The sequence below is a fragment of the Zygotorulaspora mrakii genome, chromosome 6 (genome assembly GCF_013402915.1).
Source record: "Zygotorulaspora mrakii chromosome 6, complete sequence".
NCBI lineage: Eukaryota > Fungi > Ascomycota > Saccharomycetes > Saccharomycetales > Saccharomycetaceae > Zygotorulaspora > Zygotorulaspora mrakii.
The window spans coordinates 362,170-382,772 of NC_050724.1; the positions used below are offsets into that span (position 1 = coordinate 362,170).

The 20,603-nt window shown below is 40.1% G+C and overlaps 11 protein-coding genes across 11 annotated transcripts; 7 read left to right on the forward strand and 4 right to left on the reverse strand.

Annotated features, from left to right (window-relative positions):
* Positions 1 to 862: 862 nt before the first annotated feature.
* Positions 863 to 3,256, forward strand: EGT2 (Egt2p; the record flags this gene model as incomplete). Its single annotated transcript, XM_037289502.1, has 1 exon — positions 863 to 3,256. The coding sequence occupies one exon, from the start codon at positions 863 to 865 to the stop codon at positions 3,254 to 3,256; it is 2,394 nt and encodes a 797-aa protein (XP_037145397.1).
* A 181-nt stretch (positions 3,257 to 3,437) lies between these two features.
* On the reverse strand, positions 3,438 to 4,421 carry PFA3 (palmitoyltransferase PFA3; the record flags this gene model as incomplete). The annotated part of the gene is made up of 1 exon (XM_037289503.1): positions 3,438 to 4,421. One exon carries the CDS (start codon positions 4,419 to 4,421, stop codon positions 3,438 to 3,440), a length of 984 nt encoding a protein of 327 aa, XP_037145398.1.
* A 245-nt stretch (positions 4,422 to 4,666) lies between these two features.
* On the forward strand, positions 4,667 to 5,389 carry RRP40 (exosome non-catalytic core subunit RRP40; the record flags this gene model as incomplete). Its single annotated transcript, XM_037289504.1, has 1 exon — positions 4,667 to 5,389. The coding sequence occupies one exon, from the start codon at positions 4,667 to 4,669 to the stop codon at positions 5,387 to 5,389; it is 723 nt and encodes a 240-aa protein (XP_037145399.1).
* A 40-nt stretch (positions 5,390 to 5,429) lies between these two features.
* Positions 5,430 to 8,048, reverse strand: FIG4 (phosphatidylinositol-3,5-bisphosphate 5-phosphatase; the record flags this gene model as incomplete). The annotated part of the gene is made up of 1 exon (XM_037289505.1): positions 5,430 to 8,048. One exon carries the CDS (start codon positions 8,046 to 8,048, stop codon positions 5,430 to 5,432), a length of 2,619 nt encoding a protein of 872 aa, XP_037145400.1.
* A 318-nt stretch (positions 8,049 to 8,366) lies between these two features.
* On the forward strand, positions 8,367 to 10,409 carry PPM2 (tRNA methyltransferase PPM2; the record flags this gene model as incomplete). The annotated part of the gene is made up of 1 exon (XM_037289506.1): positions 8,367 to 10,409. One exon carries the CDS (start codon positions 8,367 to 8,369, stop codon positions 10,407 to 10,409), a length of 2,043 nt encoding a protein of 680 aa, XP_037145401.1.
* A 1,099-nt stretch (positions 10,410 to 11,508) lies between these two features.
* On the forward strand, positions 11,509 to 12,747 carry LEM3 (Lem3p; the record flags this gene model as incomplete). Its single annotated transcript, XM_037289507.1, has 1 exon — positions 11,509 to 12,747. One exon carries the CDS (start codon positions 11,509 to 11,511, stop codon positions 12,745 to 12,747), a length of 1,239 nt encoding a protein of 412 aa, XP_037145402.1.
* A 338-nt stretch (positions 12,748 to 13,085) lies between these two features.
* ARG8 (acetylornithine transaminase) lies at positions 13,086 to 14,357 on the forward strand (the record flags this gene model as incomplete). The annotated part of the gene is made up of 1 exon (XM_037289508.1): positions 13,086 to 14,357. The coding sequence occupies one exon, from the start codon at positions 13,086 to 13,088 to the stop codon at positions 14,355 to 14,357; it is 1,272 nt and encodes a 423-aa protein (XP_037145403.1).
* Positions 14,358 to 14,450: 93 nt separating this feature from the next.
* Positions 14,451 to 15,314, reverse strand: KRE1 (Kre1p; the record flags this gene model as incomplete). Its single annotated transcript, XM_037289509.1, has 1 exon — positions 14,451 to 15,314. One exon carries the CDS (start codon positions 15,312 to 15,314, stop codon positions 14,451 to 14,453), a length of 864 nt encoding a protein of 287 aa, XP_037145404.1.
* A 292-nt stretch (positions 15,315 to 15,606) lies between these two features.
* Positions 15,607 to 18,576, forward strand: VNX1 (calcium/hydrogen antiporter; the record flags this gene model as incomplete). Its single annotated transcript, XM_037289510.1, has 1 exon — positions 15,607 to 18,576. The coding sequence occupies one exon, from the start codon at positions 15,607 to 15,609 to the stop codon at positions 18,574 to 18,576; it is 2,970 nt and encodes a 989-aa protein (XP_037145405.1).
* Positions 18,577 to 18,718: 142 nt separating this feature from the next.
* Positions 18,719 to 19,351, reverse strand: CDC33 (translation initiation factor eIF4E; the record flags this gene model as incomplete). The annotated part of the gene is made up of 1 exon (XM_037289511.1): positions 18,719 to 19,351. One exon carries the CDS (start codon positions 19,349 to 19,351, stop codon positions 18,719 to 18,721), a length of 633 nt encoding a protein of 210 aa, XP_037145406.1.
* A 367-nt stretch (positions 19,352 to 19,718) lies between these two features.
* Positions 19,719 to 20,573, forward strand: HG535_0F01920 (uncharacterized protein; the record flags this gene model as incomplete). Its single annotated transcript, XM_037289512.1, has 1 exon — positions 19,719 to 20,573. One exon carries the CDS (start codon positions 19,719 to 19,721, stop codon positions 20,571 to 20,573), a length of 855 nt encoding a protein of 284 aa, XP_037145407.1.
* Positions 20,574 to 20,603: the final 30 nt, after the last annotated feature.

Genomic DNA, 20,603 nt, shown 5'->3' on the forward strand with positions numbered 1-20,603 from the left:
CTCAGTCAGCTCTGTATGATCTTTATTTTTGTTATTCAGATGATATTCGTCTTCGATTGTATCCCACTCGGAACGTCTAGCGGGTGCTGAATTCTGAGTGCTGTTAAGGGCGGGTAACCTCAGAAGTGGAATCCTTTTAAGTGGATTGAATGATACATGAGCTCTCTTGTAAAAGAGTTGGTGCATCACGAGTTTCTACGGGGCGAAATGATTCGCAAAGTGAGATCAAGCAGGAATCTCTTCTTGCTCAACGAAATGCGGCGTTGCTCCCTCGCTTTTCCACTTCTCGTGCTGGCGTAACCATTGGAAAAGCGTGAGCTGTAGCTCTACGATCAATATATCAAACGCCTCTACCATAATAGAGTGTTGAGAATGTATTGTAATGGCATTGTAGACAAATGCTGTCCTGGGTTGCCAATCAAATGTTCGACTGGTTCTTAATCTCTTGATATCTCTTTGGGAACCAGCCTGTTTAGGTGTCTTTTTCCTCTTTCGGCGAGGCTGGGCTTTCAGCCGCATGAAAAATAATTGTTCTGGTTTATACAATATGATCAGGACAAGTAATGAGGAAGTGATATCCTATATTACTCAGTCAAGCAACCCGATTTCCTGATCTGGATATTGGAAACGGTAATATGTATGATTCTTAGCAATGTATAATGACTACCGTACCAGAACTTGACAGATTAGCAATGCAAGCCATTCCTTTAGGTGAACACGTCTTCTACTATATAATAGACCGGTATCATTGACATACTTCAATCTGCAACAGCATAATGTTATTATTTCTGCTCGTTCCAGCTGCGACTGCGTAGCATTTGTTTTGCAAATTTTGACTCATAGAAAGACAATTGTGTCAAACATGAAATATATAACGTCTGTTGTGACGTCTATTGCAACGTCTATCACACTTTTTGGATCAATTGTGAGTGCAGCTTCCGGGAGCAATGGAGCATTCTTTACCAGTTTAGAGGTGTTTAATACACTTAGTGGGGATTTCAACTGTACAGACCCAAATCAATGGTTTGTAATAAACGCAGGGTTGTATATTCCAGAAGGAAGTAACGAACCAATATATTTGAGTGTGCCTGATAGCTTAGGTAATCTGCCAAATGGAAGCTTTCCTCTTAAGGCTAAAAATGATGTGATAGGAGCAATAGAGAATATTGGGTCAAACAATTTTACACTTACATTTAATGATCACATTCAACAAAATACGACTACAAGTTTCAGTGTCTTGACGAAATTGACTGCTGAGACTCAAGAAAAAATTTCAAAACCACAGGTTTTGAATTTAGAATTTGATGTGTCGTCTGGAGATTCTTTCACTTCTGCCATCAATTTTATTCCAAAGGATGTGAACCAGCTAAGTACAAATGGTGGAATATACGCCGAAAATAATACAGCTTGGTTTATTGCTGATCTGCCTCTAAGTGCATTGGATCAACCCTCAAGATTTTCTTCAAGGCCTACTATCAAGTCATCTTACAAGTTCAACACTTCGTTGACAGCATGCGAAATGATATTGAAAGTTGACGACCTCAATAGACCGCTCAAAACTGTACCCTTCACTGCCTTACATGATCAATCAGACTCTTCTCAAATTAGTATCTATATCAATACGAATATTGATGGAGGTAAATATTTGAGGATCAAGTATTTTAGCGAACCACTTACATCAAGCGCCATCGGTAACATGATTTCATTGCAGGCTACTGATTCCGAAAATACAAGATTAGCAAAAAGAGACAACGCTCCGCAGACTATAACTGCAAATTACTATTCAGGTAATGATACAGGTACTAATGACTCTAATGGGAGCGATTTACAAAGTATACAGCAGAGCCCAATGCGTGCGATGTACATTAATGCTACATCAAGTTCTGGTGCTGACAGTTACGAAACTTATTCTTTACTTTCCCGTACAGGATCCGCAATTGTTACTCAAATCGGAACATGGATTCCTATATCCACTATAAGAACTGATTCGTCCCTGTCAATTATTACTACACCTCCCACAGCTTCACAGACAACATCCATAATTTCGACACAAAATGCACGTTTAGGTTCCTCTTCAGCTGTCAATTCAAGTGCCACGAGCGATGTGGAAACAGCAAGTCCTTCATCGGCAACTTTGTCGACAGTGGCTCAAGCTTCTGCTCTATCAACATCTCGTTCCTCTTTCTCCAATTCCGGTTCTTTATATATTTCAGCTGCCAACTCTTCAAAATCAACAAATTCTCAGACCACTACTACTGCAAGGAGCTCGGTTTCATCCTCGAGTGCAATTTCTAACTCCACTCAGAGCTTAAAGACTTTACGGAGCACGCGCTCAGATGAAACCAGTAGTCGTACAACATTTGCACCATATTCTGCAGACTATAACAAATCCGATAGCTATCTGACTTATTCTGTCATTTCATTCACAAACGATGGAGAACTGACATCATTTACAAGCTGGTTCGCAATTGCGACAGAGTCTGCTTCCTCATCCTTTTTCACTTCCTCTTCTTTGAGCACAACTCCATCCGTGATAAGCACAGGATCCAAAAATACAGCAACTGCACCAGTGAACACCTCTTTATCGACGATGTACGATTCCACTCAAGAGTATTCGCTTATCACAAAAACACAAGATGGTAAAACTATAGTATCCACTAGCTGGTTCCCAGTTTCCACAATCAAGAGTTCCTCTAGTTTTGTGAAACAGACCATAGTGTCCACAATTTCCAAAGGCGCTCAATCGTCGGCAGATAGTACCTATGAGACGTATTCACTTGTTACGAGGACCGTGTCAGGGGCGGAAGTAATATCATCAGACTGGTTCCCTGTCAATACCGTTGAAAACTCAACTAGTTTTGCTGTGCCAGTCACTTCCTCTACTGTCTCGTTGGCTGTTACAACTTCCCAAGCAAACTCTGACTACGAGACCTATTCTTTAGTGACTAAAACAAAATCTGGCGAAAAAACGGAACTGACAAATTGGGCTCCAATTTCTGCAGTTCAACCATCCACCAAAACGGTCTCCCAGGACTCATGCATGAGCTGTATAGTGACAACGGATTCATCCGTACCGCTGATGAGTACGGGAACCACTCTTTCGATTATGGCTCAAACAGCGACTTCGCAATTGGATATGTTTACTCTATCACAAAATTCCTCAGTTCCAGCTCTGAGTATATACGAGGGAGAAGCAAAAAGAACTTCATTTGGTTTCGGGGGAATCCTTGTTGGTTTACTGCTGCTATTATTTTAAACCGTAGACTAACTTCACAGTCAAACATTCGCATTGAAGAAGGAGGAAACCTAACTAAACCACCTCATTCTCTCACTACATTAGCATCTAACATAAATATATTACATGCCTTTCAGTTAGTTAATTCATACATCATAAAATTTCACAAAATTTTTTTTTTTAAGTTCTAAGCTGAGATTTTCTATTTATTGTTATCAATTGATGACCTCGGAGTTACTCTTCTCAGAAGCCTATTTTGTAAATCCAAAGTTTCGAGGATCCCATCATTTATACCAGGTCCGAGCTCGAAAAAAAGTCCTTTTTCATTCCAAGAGTGTCGATTTCTCGCTATCTCTAATCTTTGGATAGGAAGAAGCCATTCTACCCACTTTGAACCCATAACGCTGGTCCAATTTTCCAATCGAGAACCGAGATCAAACGCATTTGTATCATCTTGATCCAAGTGAGCATTGCCCAGTACCGCCAGCTCTTCCCTATACCGCTGATAACCGTACATTTCTATTGTGGTCTGATTTCTATTGACCTGTAAAATACTAAATACGCTAAAGCACATCATTGCGATCGAAATAGCAAATGCCAATAGCCAGACTGAAAGTAATAGCATATCAATCAATTCTCGTTCGAAAACTCCGTCATGGAACCACATATAAAACTGTGCACTAGATATTACAAGTATCGCGGTAGCATAGAGGGTTGAGTATATCAAAAACTGAATGAAATATTTCTGATTTCCAAATCCGATACATCCCGGAATCCAAGGACAGTGGTGATCCATTTTCAAAATACAGCGGTTGCAACTCGAGCAATGATGACACCTATCTGGTTTCCAAACACTGCATGTTCTACACAGTCTGAATCTGCCATTATTTTTGGAAGTAATGGATCGCTTGGCCAAAAATTCTGGTGGTAGCTCACCCCCCATTTCTGCGGCGTAAATATCATTGACTCTAAGCTCTGGAAAGTCAAGCGGACTTCCAGGACTAGTCCATATCAGCTTGAAATATGTGTATAGTCCCAAAAGTAGATACCCAAATATTAGCACTCTGGCAAACAATTGAGGAATTTGTTTGGCCCTTGATAGCGTCACATATGCCGTCCAGCAGTAAAGAAAAGACACGAGACATCGAGGAAAAATCACTGTAATATGGAAATTACTGCCTCCCATTCCAACTCCTTTTCCCAAATCAGATCCATATAACCTCCAATTAGAAAAATACGCTGTTTGTACTTGATCTCATAGTTGGATTATTTGAATGGGTTACCATATTTTATAAAGTACGCTTCTTTACCCGGCGTTTCCCTGTGCATGTAGTGGAAAGTGAAAAAAAAGTTCCTGATGAGAAAGAGTAGCGCTTCAAGAGTAGTCATATTAGGACTCACCAGAAGAGAAGTGGCCTTTTAGATTTCGCAATGTCTACAATTATCCTTCCTGGTGATGATATACATGTATTTGAGGACCGCCAAATTTCTCTGGGGCCAGGAATGTACTGCAATCCTGCTACCGAAGAAATAGAAGCAGTGAATGCCGGCGTTGAAGTCATCTCGGAAACTAAGAAGGGGCAGGCAGTGTATGTTGATTATGATTGTAAGCGATATGTTCCTTCTGTAGGTGATTTGGTGATTGGTATAATTGTTGGGCAGTATTCGGATAATTATAAGGTATCATTGTCCAATTTTTCCTCTTCGGTCTCATTATCATATATGGCTTTCCCAAATGCGACAAAGAAGAATAAACCAACACTGAAGGTTGGTGACTTAGTTTATGCCAGAGTACGTTTTGCAGAAAAAGAGCTTGAGTCGGAGATAGAATGTGTGGATTCCACGACAGGACAGGATGGTGGATTTGGGCTACTTGATGGAGGCATGCTTGCGGAAATTAAACTGGCCTATGCACGGAGTCTTATGTTTGATGAGAAGTTTCCATTGTTGCCATTACTAGCAAAATTCGTACAGTTTGAGGTGGCCATCGGTATCAATGGTATAATATGGATCAAGTGCGAAGAGGTTAAACACACCCTAGCATGTTACAGATCAATTTTGGAGTGCCAAAAAGTGCCAACCTCAAGTTATAAAGCTATTGTAAAAGAAAATTTTGGCAAAATTGTAAACACAGTGGAAGACGATAATCAATAGATTGGGTTTATTTGGGTAATATTTAATTCGCGCTAAGTAACTAAGCAAAAACAAGGTCTTTCTGTGTGTTGAATGCAAATTTTTGATAAAGCTTCAAGTCTTCCGGTGACAGACTTGTCTCAGAGCATAAGAAGTGTTTGCGATACTCTTCGTAAGGCTCGTAATCGTCTACTTTGAACAGAACGTCATAGTAATGTGTATCAACTAGAATGTCGTTATAATAATCGCCGTGAGATTTTTCAGTACTCTCAGAATCAGTGATGATATCATTCTCGCTATGCGATCTGTCTTCAAAGCTATTAGCATCTGAGGGTTCACTAAAATGAATTTCCCAGGTGTCCAAGAGTGCCGGGAACTTTTCATAGAGGGATGAATTTGAATTGATTATGTACTTCGATTTGATTTGCAGGGCCATGTCCAGATTGTTATTACTTAATTGTAACTCATCTTTTGAATCAAGTTTTTCTTGATTTCTATTGCCCATCCTTTGTCTTTTACTGTCCGTAGTTTTCTGGTCTAAAGTTATTGTTCTTAATTTACTATTGATCCAGCTTTGCTTTCGTGAGGCAAAGGGGGAAAGTTCTTTCCTGTTAGTCCTCATAGTGTGATAACGTCTCGTTGAATTCATATTGTACGCAAATAAATCATGCATCCAAGTGACATTCCTAGGGATATAGTATTCGTTCCAGTAATTATCAAAGGCGCCAGGATAACCTCGAACATTGCGAAACACTTTCTCAAAGGTCAAATCATTTCCTTGATCAAGTATATTCCTCTTTATGTATTCTGATACCCCTATAATATGATAGTTATTCCACCAATGAGTGTAACTCCGCTTTTCACCTTCAGAAGAATATTCATTGTGTAAATAAGCATCCGTATTCATCTCCCACAAGGCTGGATATCCTTTTTTCCACACATAATGACCTAGAAACAAATTGATAGCATCTTGTCTTTGAGCATCAATAAACGAATTACTGTAAAATCTTTTGATGCTCTCAATCATATCCCTTGAATGAGACCTCCATTGATTTATCTTCCTGTACGTTTCCATGGTATTAACTAAATGTGATCCGCCGTACTGTAAAGCAATAGTATCACCTAAATCGTGGAAAAGCTCTGTTAGGATATTGACTATATCAGAGTCATACTCTAAGTAGCTATCGCCAATGATTCCCAAAGTTTTTAGTTGCACTCCCAATGCTCTCTTGCCAATCACAAACTGTGCGGCATTAGTTCGATCTAAACAGTCAATGCAATTGCTTCTACATATTCCTTCCTGAATTAGGGTTTCTTTAAAGGTTCGACCGTTATGGAATACGCCTGATCGTGCTACAGTGCCAGCGGCATAAACCTCCAAGAATTCAATCACGCCTTGTCCATCTTGCTTAGAAGCTCTGCTCATATCCCAAGACTTATAGTCTATTTTTTTAACATCGGGTAAGAATTGATTCAAATAGGCTATGCATTCCTCAAATTCTCTCAATAGCTTCGTCTCTCTCGGGTTTTTCTCTTTGGTCTTGATCAGATTCAGTACTTGAATGTTACCATACCTTTGGAAAAGCATATCAAAATGCAATGCTGCAGAACTAAAGTACGGGTCCACTGAGTTAATTTGAATTGGTGGCTTAGCAGTCAAATTAGACGCTTCTTGGGTCCAGTACAAGGGTATGCTTCCTCTATGTTGAACGAACGAAGTATATCTGTCGCTATCGTAATACCCATTTCCTGGTTGATGAAAAGAAGTCAATACCATGTCTGCAACAATTTGCTCTGTCTCAACTTCATTGGCAACATAGCCCTGTTTGTTAACTCCTCTTTTCAAAAATCGAGCGCCAGCAAACTGATGAGATCTTCTAGCAATAAGTGTTATGTAAATACTTTTCCCCAGTACAGAGACATTAACTTGATCGATAAATCCGTGTATTACAGGTTGGAACCAGTCATAAACAGTGTCAATACATGATAAAATTGGCTTCAACAGGTAGCTGTTCCATATAAACATTTCATTGATATCTGGAATACCATTTGGTATGGAAATATCGGATCGATCAACTGCTTTTAATTTCTCTCTTAATAAGTGTGTTTGTAAAGTATTCGTTATGTCATAAGTCGTACTAAAATAAAACGTCTTTGTCAAATCTAAGTTCTGGAAAGTTGAGATTAAGTTAGCTTCAGTGGAATATTTATCTGGTCTTTTGTAGTTATTACAAATCGGTACCAATTCTGTACCGTCAATATGATAAATAAAGTGACCGGCTATTACAGCCACTTGGCTGCATTTAGTAACTGTGACGAGATAATAGCACCCAGTGAATCTAATAAATCCCATGAGACCGTAACACGTCAATTTCTTTTGCAGACCTTCCTCACTCGCTTCTTCCAAACCGGAGAGAATATTCATAATTTCGTTCCTGGTAAAGAAAACATTGTCTTCAAGGACGCTCAATTCATCTTGTGGAATACTCAAATCGATTTCGAGTATCCGAAACATTGTTTCTCGTCTGTTGCTACCAACAATGTAAATTCTCTCCTTTGTCCCATATATAGTGAACTTCCCTAAAACAAATTTGGTTGTCCTTCTCTGCTTGTGAGTCACTGCTGTGGGTGGCTGACCTGAGAAGTATTCAGAGGAGCCAGCTCCCTGATTGTTTTCCATGCTGTTTAGGTTTTATTTGAGCAGTTCTCTATAATTCCAAACATTCGTTGGTTTGTCTTCTCTCCATTCAATACACCTCGAAAACTCGAGAATTGCTGGGCTGATATAATATGTACTACAGCACTTGACAAGCAGCTGAAAGCGTGGATATCTCAAATTTAAACTAAATGAATACTTTTAGGAGCCATTTCGGCGATCTTGCTGGCTTCCGTACCGTCCCAATTTAATACAAATGTGATGAGAAAAAAAATACATTTGCTCGAGGGCGCAGCATAGTCAAAAACTAAGAATATTAATAAGTTACTCGTACATTTCACTATGGCGGCATCTAGTATCGCAACTCCACTAACTGATAAGCAAAAAAGACAGCTAGAAAAGTTGCAACGGCGCAAAAAATATAGTGATTTAGCAATCCAAGGCACTAACAACTCATCTATAGCATCCAAGAGGTCTGTTGAAGTTCTGTATTGCAAGCAATTAGAAGAGAATAAAAGCATTGATAATGGCGACGGATCCAAGGAGTATTTCAAGTATTTTGTTCCCAAAGCGCCAAAACGCTCTCCCTGTATCAACCGAGGGTATTGGTTAAGATTGCATGCAATCAGGTCGAGGCTGGAGCAAATTGCAGATTACACCAACAAAGATATTGTTGTTATAAACTTGGGCTGCGGTTTCGATCCACTGCCATTTCAGCTGCTTGACGAAGAGAATGCTGAGAACCGACACTATGCAAAACGCTTTTCCTTCTTGGATGTAGATTATGCTGATCTCATCAAAAGAAAAACGGAAATCATAAAGAGCACACCTGAGCTGGTGAAAATCATAGGAGGGTGCTTTGATGAAAGTAAAAGTAACACGGATGGGTTTAGTTCAGCGAAGTATGAGGTGCTCGCGTGCAACTTGAATCAACCGGAGTCCTTCCGTAAACTATTGGAAAACAAAAGGCTTTCAAATCGGGATCTTGTTAAAGTATTCATTGCGGAGGTTTCCCTTGCTTATATGAAGCCAGATCATGCAGATGCTATCATATCATTATGTGCTACACTGCCGTCATCCCATTTCCTTATTTTAGAGCAATTGATTCCTCAAGGCCCATATGAACCATTTTCTAAGCAAATGCTGAAACATTTCATCAAAAATGATTCACCCCTACAATCAGTTCTGGCATACCAAACTATGAGTTCTCAAGTGCAAAGATTTACACGATTAGGATTCAAATTCGTGAATGAAGGGGACATGTATCAGCTGTGGCAATCGGTGGATTCGGATTCAAGATTACGGATTCAAAATATTGAGCCATTTGATGAACTTGAGGAGTTTCAACTTTTTTCACACCACTATATCATTTTACATGGGGCTAATTTCGAATGCGACTTCTCGCATAAATTCGTTGATAGACCAAAAGTCGAATCATTAAGCTCTTTGAATGCACATTTTACCAAATTAAAATACTCAATCAATAGAAAATTTGGTTCAGCTGTTTACGATGCCGGAGAGGGCAATATAATTTATTTTGGGGGATGCGATCCTTGCAGAGTAAACGATATACAGAGAGTTGATCCTCAAACAGGGGAGAAAATTGAAATTAATTGCATGAACTCACCCTCAGCTAGGATGTGTCACACAGTCGTTGCATATCCTCACGGGGGTAAACTTTTTCTTCTAGGTGGTAGAAAAGGCCCCATCCAAGGATTCTCTGATACGTGGCTGTTTGATTATGAATCTAAGCAATGGGAACAGGGTCCTGACTTGCCAGAAACAAGATTCAGACATTGTGCAAAATTCATAAGTGAAGACCAAATCCTGCTATTCGGTGGGAATACTCGTGGTGCACAATTCCTGATATTTGAACCTGCCTCGCGGAGATTTAAAAACTGCAAGTTCGAAGGTGCCAAAATGCTAGAATCTCCACTTATATCTGCCTCCATGGATTATAATATAGAGTGCAATAAAGGTGTAATAATCGGTGGATCACACGACGGCACGCATGTCTCTAATACTCTTTTTGTTTTTAGTTGTCGTGGCAAGGAGATTTCCATCCTGAAAGAGTTTTCACACCCTTTACTGCAACGGTATGGTTCGAAAGTCACCTTTTTAAATGATCGAGAGATTTTGATAGCTGGTGGTACAAGCTCCGATCGTCTTTTTGGCAGACACAATGCCATAATCCTTGTTAATATAGAAACAGAAGACATCAAAGAAGTACCAATCGCGCCGGAGATTTGGGAGCACTATCCATTGTTCTTGGTCGGTTTTGAATTATTGCTACTCCCAAACAACGAAATACTTATTATTGGTGGTGGAGCGACATGTTACGGCTTTGGTTCAGTGTGGAATCAAGGTTTCCAGATAAAACTCTGACCATGTAAGGCTTGTTCTCACATCTGGTACATAGTGAAGTACATATTAACATTCTTCAATTCTCCATTGTCTCTTTGCAGTAGAAAAGTTCTCTTTTGATCAGCGCTTTTTTCGGGTGACTTAAAAACTTCGGCGGCTAAATTGGCATGAGTATCACCCTTCAGTATTCTCCTATAAAAAGAAGTGATTGGCATTTAGAACTTTTTACTTTTCGTCATCTTCTAATATACAAACTTTTAAACTCCGTGTATAAAATATAGTAAAGAGGTAAGCAAAGTCGAAGCTTTTGTATGTATCACCCGCTATAGCATTGATTTGTAGCCGAGTATTGTCAAGACTCCTTCATGAAAGTCACTACATTAGGTTATCGATAAAAATAAAAAGATCAGGGACTAATCACAGCAGCATTAACCTTCACAAGTATATGCAATACTCGCATCCGACGCGGAAGAGAGTCAAATTTCCTTCCAGTAATAATTCTCGTTGCTTTTCAACGGTTCTAGTTTTGAACTAGACGCAATTCCTTTATTTTGATACAATTGCATCTAGTTTTGTACTTTGATGTCCATTGTTGAAGTAATGGTGTTGCTCTGACGAAAGGACAACAGACGAATAATAAAGTTCACATCCCATACTTAATACGAGCTTGCTTCCAACAAGTACAGAATCAGTGATGAGAGCGCGGCAGCCTCCGGGAAAGTTGTTAGATGGTATTCGAGCCTTACAGGAGGGTTAGAGGAATATTATTTCCCTGTAATTGATGCAGAATAATTCCTGCGCGTGCAAACAACTCTCTGCAGCAGCATGCTAATATTAGATTCTAGTCCAGTAAGATAGAATAGACTTGATGATGAGTCACTAATATAAAATTCACACAAGTTCCGTCAAACGGCGTCCTATCCACTCAGTTATGGTTTTCAGTTTCACATAATAACGCACCCAGTGAAACACGGCCAAGCACGGGTTTTTCCATGGCACAGCGAGGTGATGAAAAAATCAATAAACAAGCCTTAATGAATAAAGAAGCATGATATAATCTTGTTGAGAATCCAGGACAAGAACAGTTGAACCGCGTTTGAGGTATCTGGTGATTTTAGAAATGGTCGGTTTCAATCTAAACCAAGTGGGTACGTTTTGGAAGAAAGATCATGAACAGAAAGAGAGTCCACGTGAAGAGGAGCAAGACGAATTAGATGCCTCCGAATTTGAGGATGAGGAGGAGCAGCCAAAACATATCAAGACCAGGAGGCCTAAGGACACAAATTTCACACAGCAGAGGATTGCAGCATGGAATCCCATATTGACTCCTAAATCTGTTGTACCGCTTTATTTAATCGTGGCGGTTGTCTGCGTTATTGTTGGTGGGTGCCTGCTATCCATCTCATCAAAGGTTAGTGAAATAACGATATACTATCAAAACTGCACTCAGGAAGCACCAACTGGGAATACATGGTCGGATATGCCATCCGATCGCTATACCTTGATTTTTACAGGTAACACGACGTCTCATGTTGCTCCTCAATGGAGGTATGTATCGGATCCCACGGACACGTCCGAGGAAAGTGGCACTTGTCAAATACGATTCACAACACCCCAAGAAATAACCAGCGATTTTTATGTCAATTATATGCTTGAAAACTTCGCAGCAAATCACAGACGTTATGTTCTTTCATTTAGTGAAGATCAGATAAGAGGTAGAAGAGCTTCTTATGCCGACATACATGAAAATGCCGGTATCAACTGTAAAGTTTTAGGTCGTGACAGTGACGATAATATGATTTATCCTTGCGGCTTGATTGCCAATTCAATGTTCAACGATTCGTTCCCGTTTCAATTGACAAATGTTCAAGATCCAAGTAATAATTACTCTTTGACAAACAAGGGAATCAATTGGCATACAGATAGAGAAAGGTTCGGTAGAACACACTATAACCATACGGAAGTGGTGCCTCCGCCATACTGGCGAAGCGTATATCCCAACGGATATAACGAAACCAACATGCCGGATGTTAACAATTGGGAAGAATTCCAAAACTGGATGAGACCAGCAGCCTTTGATAAATTTGCGAAACTTATCAGGCGAAACGAAAATGACAGCTTGCCAGCAGGTCAATATCAGCTGGATATCGGATTACATTGGCCTGTAGCTCACTTCGATGGTAAGAAAGCTGTGTACATGACCCACGGTTCAAGCATTGGAAGCAGAAACTACTCATTAGGTGTGGTTTATCTGATAGGTGGTTGCATTTGCGCTGCATTTGCAATAGTGCTTCTTGGGTTTTGGCTACTCTCAGGAAGAAAGATAGCAGACCCAAAGTATCTTTCATGGAACCAATGATTCGTTAGGTTTACGTAAGCTCCTTATTATGTACAATAGAACAAGACTTAAGCAATTTTGACTTGCTTGCAAACTCCGATTTGCTGATTGAATAATCCTCATACAAGTTGACCGCTAATTTGCTGAGTCATTTTGTTTTATTCTATGCATGTTGATCATTGCCGTTTTCTTTTCTTGGAAGGCATTTTTGAAAATTTTATCAACTTTAAAAAGGCAGCCCATGTTTGAAAGATGAGAAATCTGAAAAAAAATTGACTCTTAAGTGCAATTGTCTGCGATCAATCGCTAAAAGTTCATCAATAGAATAGTATAGACGACACTAATTACTTTGTGACACTATGTTCAAGAGATATCTGTCTTCGACATTGATTAAAAGAATTTCGAGTTCCCTGGATGAAAAGGCTTATCAAGTTACTACGTATGCTAGGCCAGATGACCTGTGCATAACGAGGGGATCCAATGCCAAACTGTATGATGATATCAACGGTAAGGAATTTATAGATTTTACAGCCGGTATTGCTGTCACTGCATTGGGTCACGCAAATCCAAAAGTAGCAGAGATTCTTTTTGAACAAGGCTCAAAGTTGATCCATTCTTCTAATTTATATTACAATGCTGAATGTTTGGATTTAAGTAGAAAATTGATCGAGAAGACAAGAAAATTCGGTGGCCAGTACGATGCTTCTAAAGTTTTCTTGTGTAACTCAGGTGCTGAAGCTAATGAAGCAGCATTGAAGTTTGCCAAGAAGCATGGTGTTTCGATTAATGGAAAAAAACAGGGACTAATCTCCTTCGAAAACTCTTTCCATGGTCGTACAATGGGTTCTCTTTCAGTAACATCCAATCCAAAGTATAGAACACCTTTCGGATCGTTAGTGCCAAATGTAACATTTTTGAACGTCAATGACGAGTTGACCAAATTGACAGATTTCATAAGTTCAAAAAAGGATGAAACAGCCGGTTTGATTGTCGAACCAATTCAAGGTGAGGGTGGAATATTCCCCATTCCCACAGAGACTTTAATCCAGTTAAGGAAGGTTTGTAAAGATAACGACGTTGTTGTAATATACGATGAGATTCAATGTGGTCTAGGTCGTTCCGGTAAGCTATGGGCTCACTCTTATCTACCAAAGGAAGCGCATCCAGATATTTTCACTACCGCAAAGGCTTTGGGTAATGGATTTCCTATTGCTGCAACAATTGTTAACGAAAAGATAAACAATGCACTAAAAGTTGGTGATCATGGTACCACTTATGGAGGCAATCCATTGGGATGTGCAGTAAGCAAGTACGTTGTTGATGTTATAGCTGATGAGAAATTTTTGGAGCAAGTGGAAGAAAAGGGCCAGCTTTTCCAAGAACGCTTGCTGAAATTGAAAGAAAGATTTCCAAAACAAATTGTAGACATCAGAGGTAAAGGCTTGATTATTGGTGCTGAATTTTCTGAAGCACCCACCAGAGTAATTGCAAAAGCCAGAGAACTGGGACTTTTAGTCATTACGGCCGGTAAGAGCACTGCTAGGTTTGTTCCTGCCTTAACAATTGAAAATGAAACAATTGAAAAGGGGCTGGATATTTTTGAAAAAGCTGTTGAATCAGTGTATGCCTGAAGTAAACATATAGCCAATTTTTTATTTAAATATGTACTCTTCTATGTTTCTAGGATACAAAAAAAATAGGACCCCCCATTAATTTAAATCCGGTTAAAAAAGGTAAATCAAGAATGCGAAAGTAGAGGCCAATGGCAACAATCCAATTGAGAAAATTCTTGGGGCGTTGCCGTAACGTACAGTTTCTCTCATATCTGATCTCACTTGCCCAATGGTTCCACTGATAGTTCCTAAGCCTATGGATCCCGAACTAGGTCTGGCTTCAACAGCATACTGAGATGTGAACCTTTGAGCAAAAGTGGTTTGCACAACAACCGTGTGCCCACCCCTTACGACTGTAACCCACATGTCACTCGTTCTTCCTCTTGAAGACGTGTAGGTTCTGGTTGTGCCTTCTGTAATTGTGACGAATGAATCAATAGATAAAGTAGTAACCGCTTCGTCTGGTGGAGCCGTAAAGTCTGTAGATGGATCAGGTCTAGTTCCATCCTGGCGGGGTGTAGCAACTCCTGAGCTTGTTCTCGAACTCGAACTCGTGCTTGCACCCGAGCCGGAACTGAGAACAGATGATGCAGATGAACTAGTTGTAGTGGCTGCTACACCAGGAGTTGTTGTACCTGTTGTAGTCGTACCCGTACCCGTACCCGTACCTGTGCCCGTTGTAGTTGTGCCGGTGCCCGTTGTAGTTGTTCCCGTGCCAGTTGTAGCTGTTCCCGTGCCAGTTGTAGCTGTTCCCGTGCCAGTTGTAGCTGTTCCCGTGCCAGTTGTAGCTGTGCCGGTGAGAGTACCCGTTGCCGTGCCCGTTCGTGTCGTTCCAGTCTGTGTTGCCGGGTCAAACACGGTAAGTTGAGTTATTACAACACCAACGCCGTTTGTTAAAGTAACAGTCGATGTCGTCACAACACCTGCTACCACTCTGAGGAGCAGGAGGACCGCAAAACAATATCCTTTTAACATATTACCATCCAATAGCTCTCGTAAACCTGAAACGTCTCCTTATGCTATAAACTTGATCATTTATTGTATATCTGTTTATAATTAGCATAGCCATTCTCGAACAGTTTCCCTGTGAAGCGTCTCGAAACTGTGCAAAAATACAAACAAGTCTGGGTAACTCTGAACTAAGACTTTTTCTGAATACCCGGCCTTGTTCGAGTAAGGAGGTAAGGGAAATGGACCTTTAAAAACTCGATGGCAGTTTAAACGGTATCGAAGAAAGGAGTATCATGGAGGTAATCAAAGCTTGAGGATGCCAAAGGATGGACCTCTGTACGCATTGCACTCAAATGGCACAGTAGCAAGTGGAGCAGGTGGTGGCAATTCAGGTACAGGCAGTAATCATGTGGGCAACAACAATAATAACAATGTAGGTACGGATCACGTGTACCGGGTTTTTAGTGTAGATGATGATCCAGATGAGATTGAACATGATATAAGGTATTTGGAAGGTCTCCATGATGGGCTGAAATGTGCCTTGCATGGCGCCAAGACCAAGAACCATCAGAATGCTGGAATTTCGAACTCTACGCCAACACTCTCTGCGGCAGGGCCAAGTGGAACTGAAAACGGCACCGGCATCAGCGACGAGGAGCGTGGCGGTGCGAGTGGTGGTGCTTCAGAGCTGGCACTGAAGCCTCAGAATTCTTCGAAGCAAGATGTGGCGGTCAAATCTCCTAGCAAGACGGCGGGGCAGTCGGAGGTGGATCCGTACACATTCGCGATTCTTGACCGTGAGCGTAATCACAATCGAGACAATTCCAACAACAACAGCGAGTCGCATGGCAATGATGGTGAGGATTACGAACATCCTGATGACTACCTTCGCCGCGGTCAGAATATAGATGCAGAGGATGGAAGGGGATTCGATAGGCATTCAAATGCATCGTCATTGGAGTCTTTTACGTTGAGGGAGAGACAGGATGCAATCAACGAGACGCATCCTTTCGGTATAAGGATATGGAAACCGGCACTATATAAAAAACAAAGATCTGTACAGAAAGTCGCGGCAGAGGATATTCATGAAACTACGTTGAAAAAAATCACTTGGCAGGTTCAACTAACAAACATAATATGGTGCATCACTATGGGTCTAGCTTTGTTTTCATTCTGCTACTGTGTGGGTGCAGTTGTATGTACATTCGGGTTTTTCACCAAATCTTCAAGACAATATGCAAGTTTTCTATTCAAACTTGCTAAGTATCTCTTCTGGCCTTTCGGTAAAATAGTTTACCTCACACAAGAAAAGCAGTATCTAGAAGAAGATAGGGATGAGGGGATAAGTGCTCAACAGTTTTATAATTGGGCTACATCTTACAGCAATAGATTATTCTTTCATCGATCTCAGGCCGAAGATTCGAATTCTTTGATCAACAAAAGCAACAGCAAGAATAATACTGTGTTGCAGCATCCTTCATATGGCTCGATCAGAGAACATTTATCGGCGACAAATCAAACATCCTCACGCCATGGTACATCAACGCCAATCTTGAGAGATACCGAAAACAATGAAGAATATCTTGATAGCACCGATGAAAACAATGCTGGCAGCGCCCACAGAAGATATTTTGGTAGAGGTAAATGGACATGGGGTAGAATTGTCTTTTACAGTTGCTTTCATTTGGTGCTTCAACCTTTTGTACTGATTTTAACGTTGATTACTTGGTTGTTCGTTTTTACCATACCTATGAGCAACATACTTTGGAATCTATTGTATCATATCAGAAGACATCCGTTGGCGATGGGATTCAAATCCATCAAAAATACCACTAACCAAGAAACTCCTATTATGAAAATCAAAAAAACAAATGTTCTGCTCTGTACCTTCCGATGCGCTGGCTGGCATTATTATAAATTTACTGTTGATGGTACCAATATTATTGTCGTCAATCTTTTGTTTTTGGTCTTTTTCACCATCGTTGACTTTTATTTTTTGAAACAATATTTAGGATTAAAAAGCTGGATAAATCATGATACAACAGTTTTCGCACTATGCTTAGCTTCCATAATACCTTTAGCATTTTACATCGGACAAGCTGTTGCTTCTATTTCTGCTCAAACTTCTATGGGTTTAGGTGCTGTTATAAATGCATTCTTCTCTACAGTTGTTGAAATATTTTTGTATTGCGTTGCATTAAAACAAGGAAAGGGTCTTTTAGTTGAAGGTTCCATGATCGGATCTATTTTAGGTGCAGTGTTACTCCTACCAGGGCTGTCAATGTGCGGAGGAGCACTCAATAGGAAAACACAGAGATATAATCCCGCCAGTGCTGGTGTATCGTCTGCCATGCTGATATTCTCAATGATTGTTATGTTCGTCCCAACAATACTTTACCAAATTTATGGTGGTTATGAAATTAACTGTAACGAAAATATCATGCCATTGTCATTAAGTAACGTCGCAATGGCAATGTCTAAGAAAACATGCTATTTCTCACGCCCACCACTAAAATTCACCAAAATGTATGTGCAAGTTTTGGAGCCAATTTCCGTATCATGCGCAATTGTACTCTTTTTAGCATACATTGTTGGGTTGTGGTTTACTCTTAGAACACATGCTGTGGTGATATGGCAGCTGCCAATTAGTGACCAAGCAAAGGACGTATCAAGTAGTAGGGTATTAGAGCAAAATGCAGATTCGCAGCAGGAATCTGCAGAAGAAAATGGTGGTCATGAATCACCAAATTGGTCAAGAGGTAAATCGACTTTTGTATTATTATTTGCTACAATTTCATATGCTATTATTGCTGAAATTTTGGTTTCCTGTGTTGATACTGTTCTGGAGGATATACCTTCCTTAAATCCAAAATTCTTGGGGTTAACAATTTTTGCACTTGTTCCCAACACCACAGAATTTTTGAATGCCATATCTTTTGCTATTCATGGTAACGTTGCACTATCAATGGAAATTGGTAGTGCCTACGCCTTACAGGTTTGTCTATTACAAATTCCAGCTTTGGTGGTTTACTCGATTTTGTACACTTGGAATGTGGACCACTCGACAATAACTATAAGAGATAGCATGTTTGCATTAGTTTTCCCTAATTGGGATCTTATTGCCTGTATGGCCAGCGTTTTCATGTTCACGTATCTATATGCTGAAGGCAAGTCAAATTATTTCAAAGGATCAATGCTGATTCTTCTTTACATCATTACAGTTCTCGGATTCTATTTCCAAGGTGTAATCGATGGATGGAACATATCTCACGACATGGGAATCTGAGTGGTCAAGATTTTTATTTATATACACATCAGTAATTCAAAAAAAAAAATAAGACGGATTTTTTTCAATTTTGTATACACAATTATAGGTTCTCTAGCCACGACTACGTTCCTATTTACCTAAATTCTCCAAAGGGTATGGTTTACAAAGTAATGGATGGTGAGTGATGTTTTTCATTTGCAGCTGAGTGTGGGAAAAATTCAATATGATCAGCATCGGTCAACTTCAATACTTGTTTAAATCTCGCACCAATATTAACCAGTGGCTCTTTGTCTTCCGATTTTGTCCACAATGCAAATTTGTAACCACTCTTTCTGACGTTTAAGACTACACCATTTATTTGAGCGTCTTCTTCATCAATCGTTTCACCGATGACAGCTAATAGAGTTCTCAACCACAGTTCATCGATATCGTTTTTCTTGAATCTGACCTGATAAGACCACTTACCACCCTTGGCATTGGCTTCATCTTCCCACTCTGGTCTAATATCATTACGGAATGCATGATAGTCCGATTTCATTGGTAAATCATGAGGTTCTGGTATATTTTGCATGATTGCCCAGAACTCTTCCACGCTCTGGAAAGAAGTGACCGGACGCAAAAGATCTGACCATGACTCTGATGGATCAACGGCTGGCTTAGTGTACCAAAGCGTCCATTTTGTATTCAAAGGATGTTTAACATCGAAGTTCGTACCCGAGAGTACAGTCTTTGGACCTTCGTCGTCGACAGAAACAGTCTCTTCAAATTTTTGTGTAACTTCTTCCACAGACATTCTCCGTATACTTCAATGGATTTTCACAATACACTAAGAAATTGCAAAATTCAACAAGAATCCTTGTATAAACCTCCATTCTTTCCCATTATCGTTATTTCACTTTGTTCTTGCGGCCTGGCCTCTCTACTCCATCAGACCTTGATCATCAAAAAATTTTTTTCCATTTTGCCAAATGTTACCCGCTGCAATTTTTTAAAGGTATTCGGTAAAGGACTAGTAAAAAGCTGTCAGATAAAACACTTGAGAGAAAGTCAGAGATCTGTACTCTGCTACGTTGCCTTTGCCATTTAGCTTGTGGGATTTCACGTCTTTTAATACTGCGAATGCGTCATTTTTGAGGCGTTGTTGTTGCCAAGAACGATCCATGCTAATAAAGATTGCAAAAATGATAATTGAGGGATGCGTTGCCGTCTCTACCATATCGTTTGCTGCATTGTACCTATTTCAGAACAAGCTAGTGTATCCATCATGGGCGCAGGGAGCTAGAGATTTTGTGGATACACCAGAGAGCTATAATTTGCCCTACCGGCGAGTTGTACTGACGACAGAGGACAATGTTAAAATTGAGGCGTATGATATGCAGAAAGAGAATAGCACTGCTACTGTTATTATCCTGTGTCCCAATGCAGGGAACATTGGGTATTTTGTGCCGATTGCTGATATTTTCTACCGTCAATTGGGCACAAGCGTATTTCTGTACTCGTATAGGGGTTACGGTCACTCAGAAGGGTCGCCCAGTGAACAAGGTTTGAAAATGGATGCAGATTGCGTCATGTCACATTTGTCTTCTGATCCATTCCATAAGACACAGAAGCTGGTTCTTTATGGTAGATCTTTGGGAGGTGCCAACGCCATTTATATCGCCTCAAAATACCAGCATTTAGTTGATGCTGTCGTCTTGGAGAACACATTTTTGAGTATACGTAAGGTTATACCCTATGTATTCCCATGGTTAAAATATTTTGCTTTAATGTGCCATGAAGTCTGGAATTCTGAGATTGCGATAACAAAATGCGATCCAACAGTCCCATTTTTGTTTCTAAGAGGACTCAAAGATGAAATAGTACCACCAGTGCATATGAAGCAGCTGTATAATCTTTGTCCCAGTACTCAAAAGCGCGTATTTGAGTTTCCGTTAGGTTTTCATAATGACACAATTATTCAGCCCGGCTATTGGGATATTATACAAGATTTTCTAAAGACTTGCGGATGTTTATGAAAGCTTCGAATATATTTTTATACACTTATG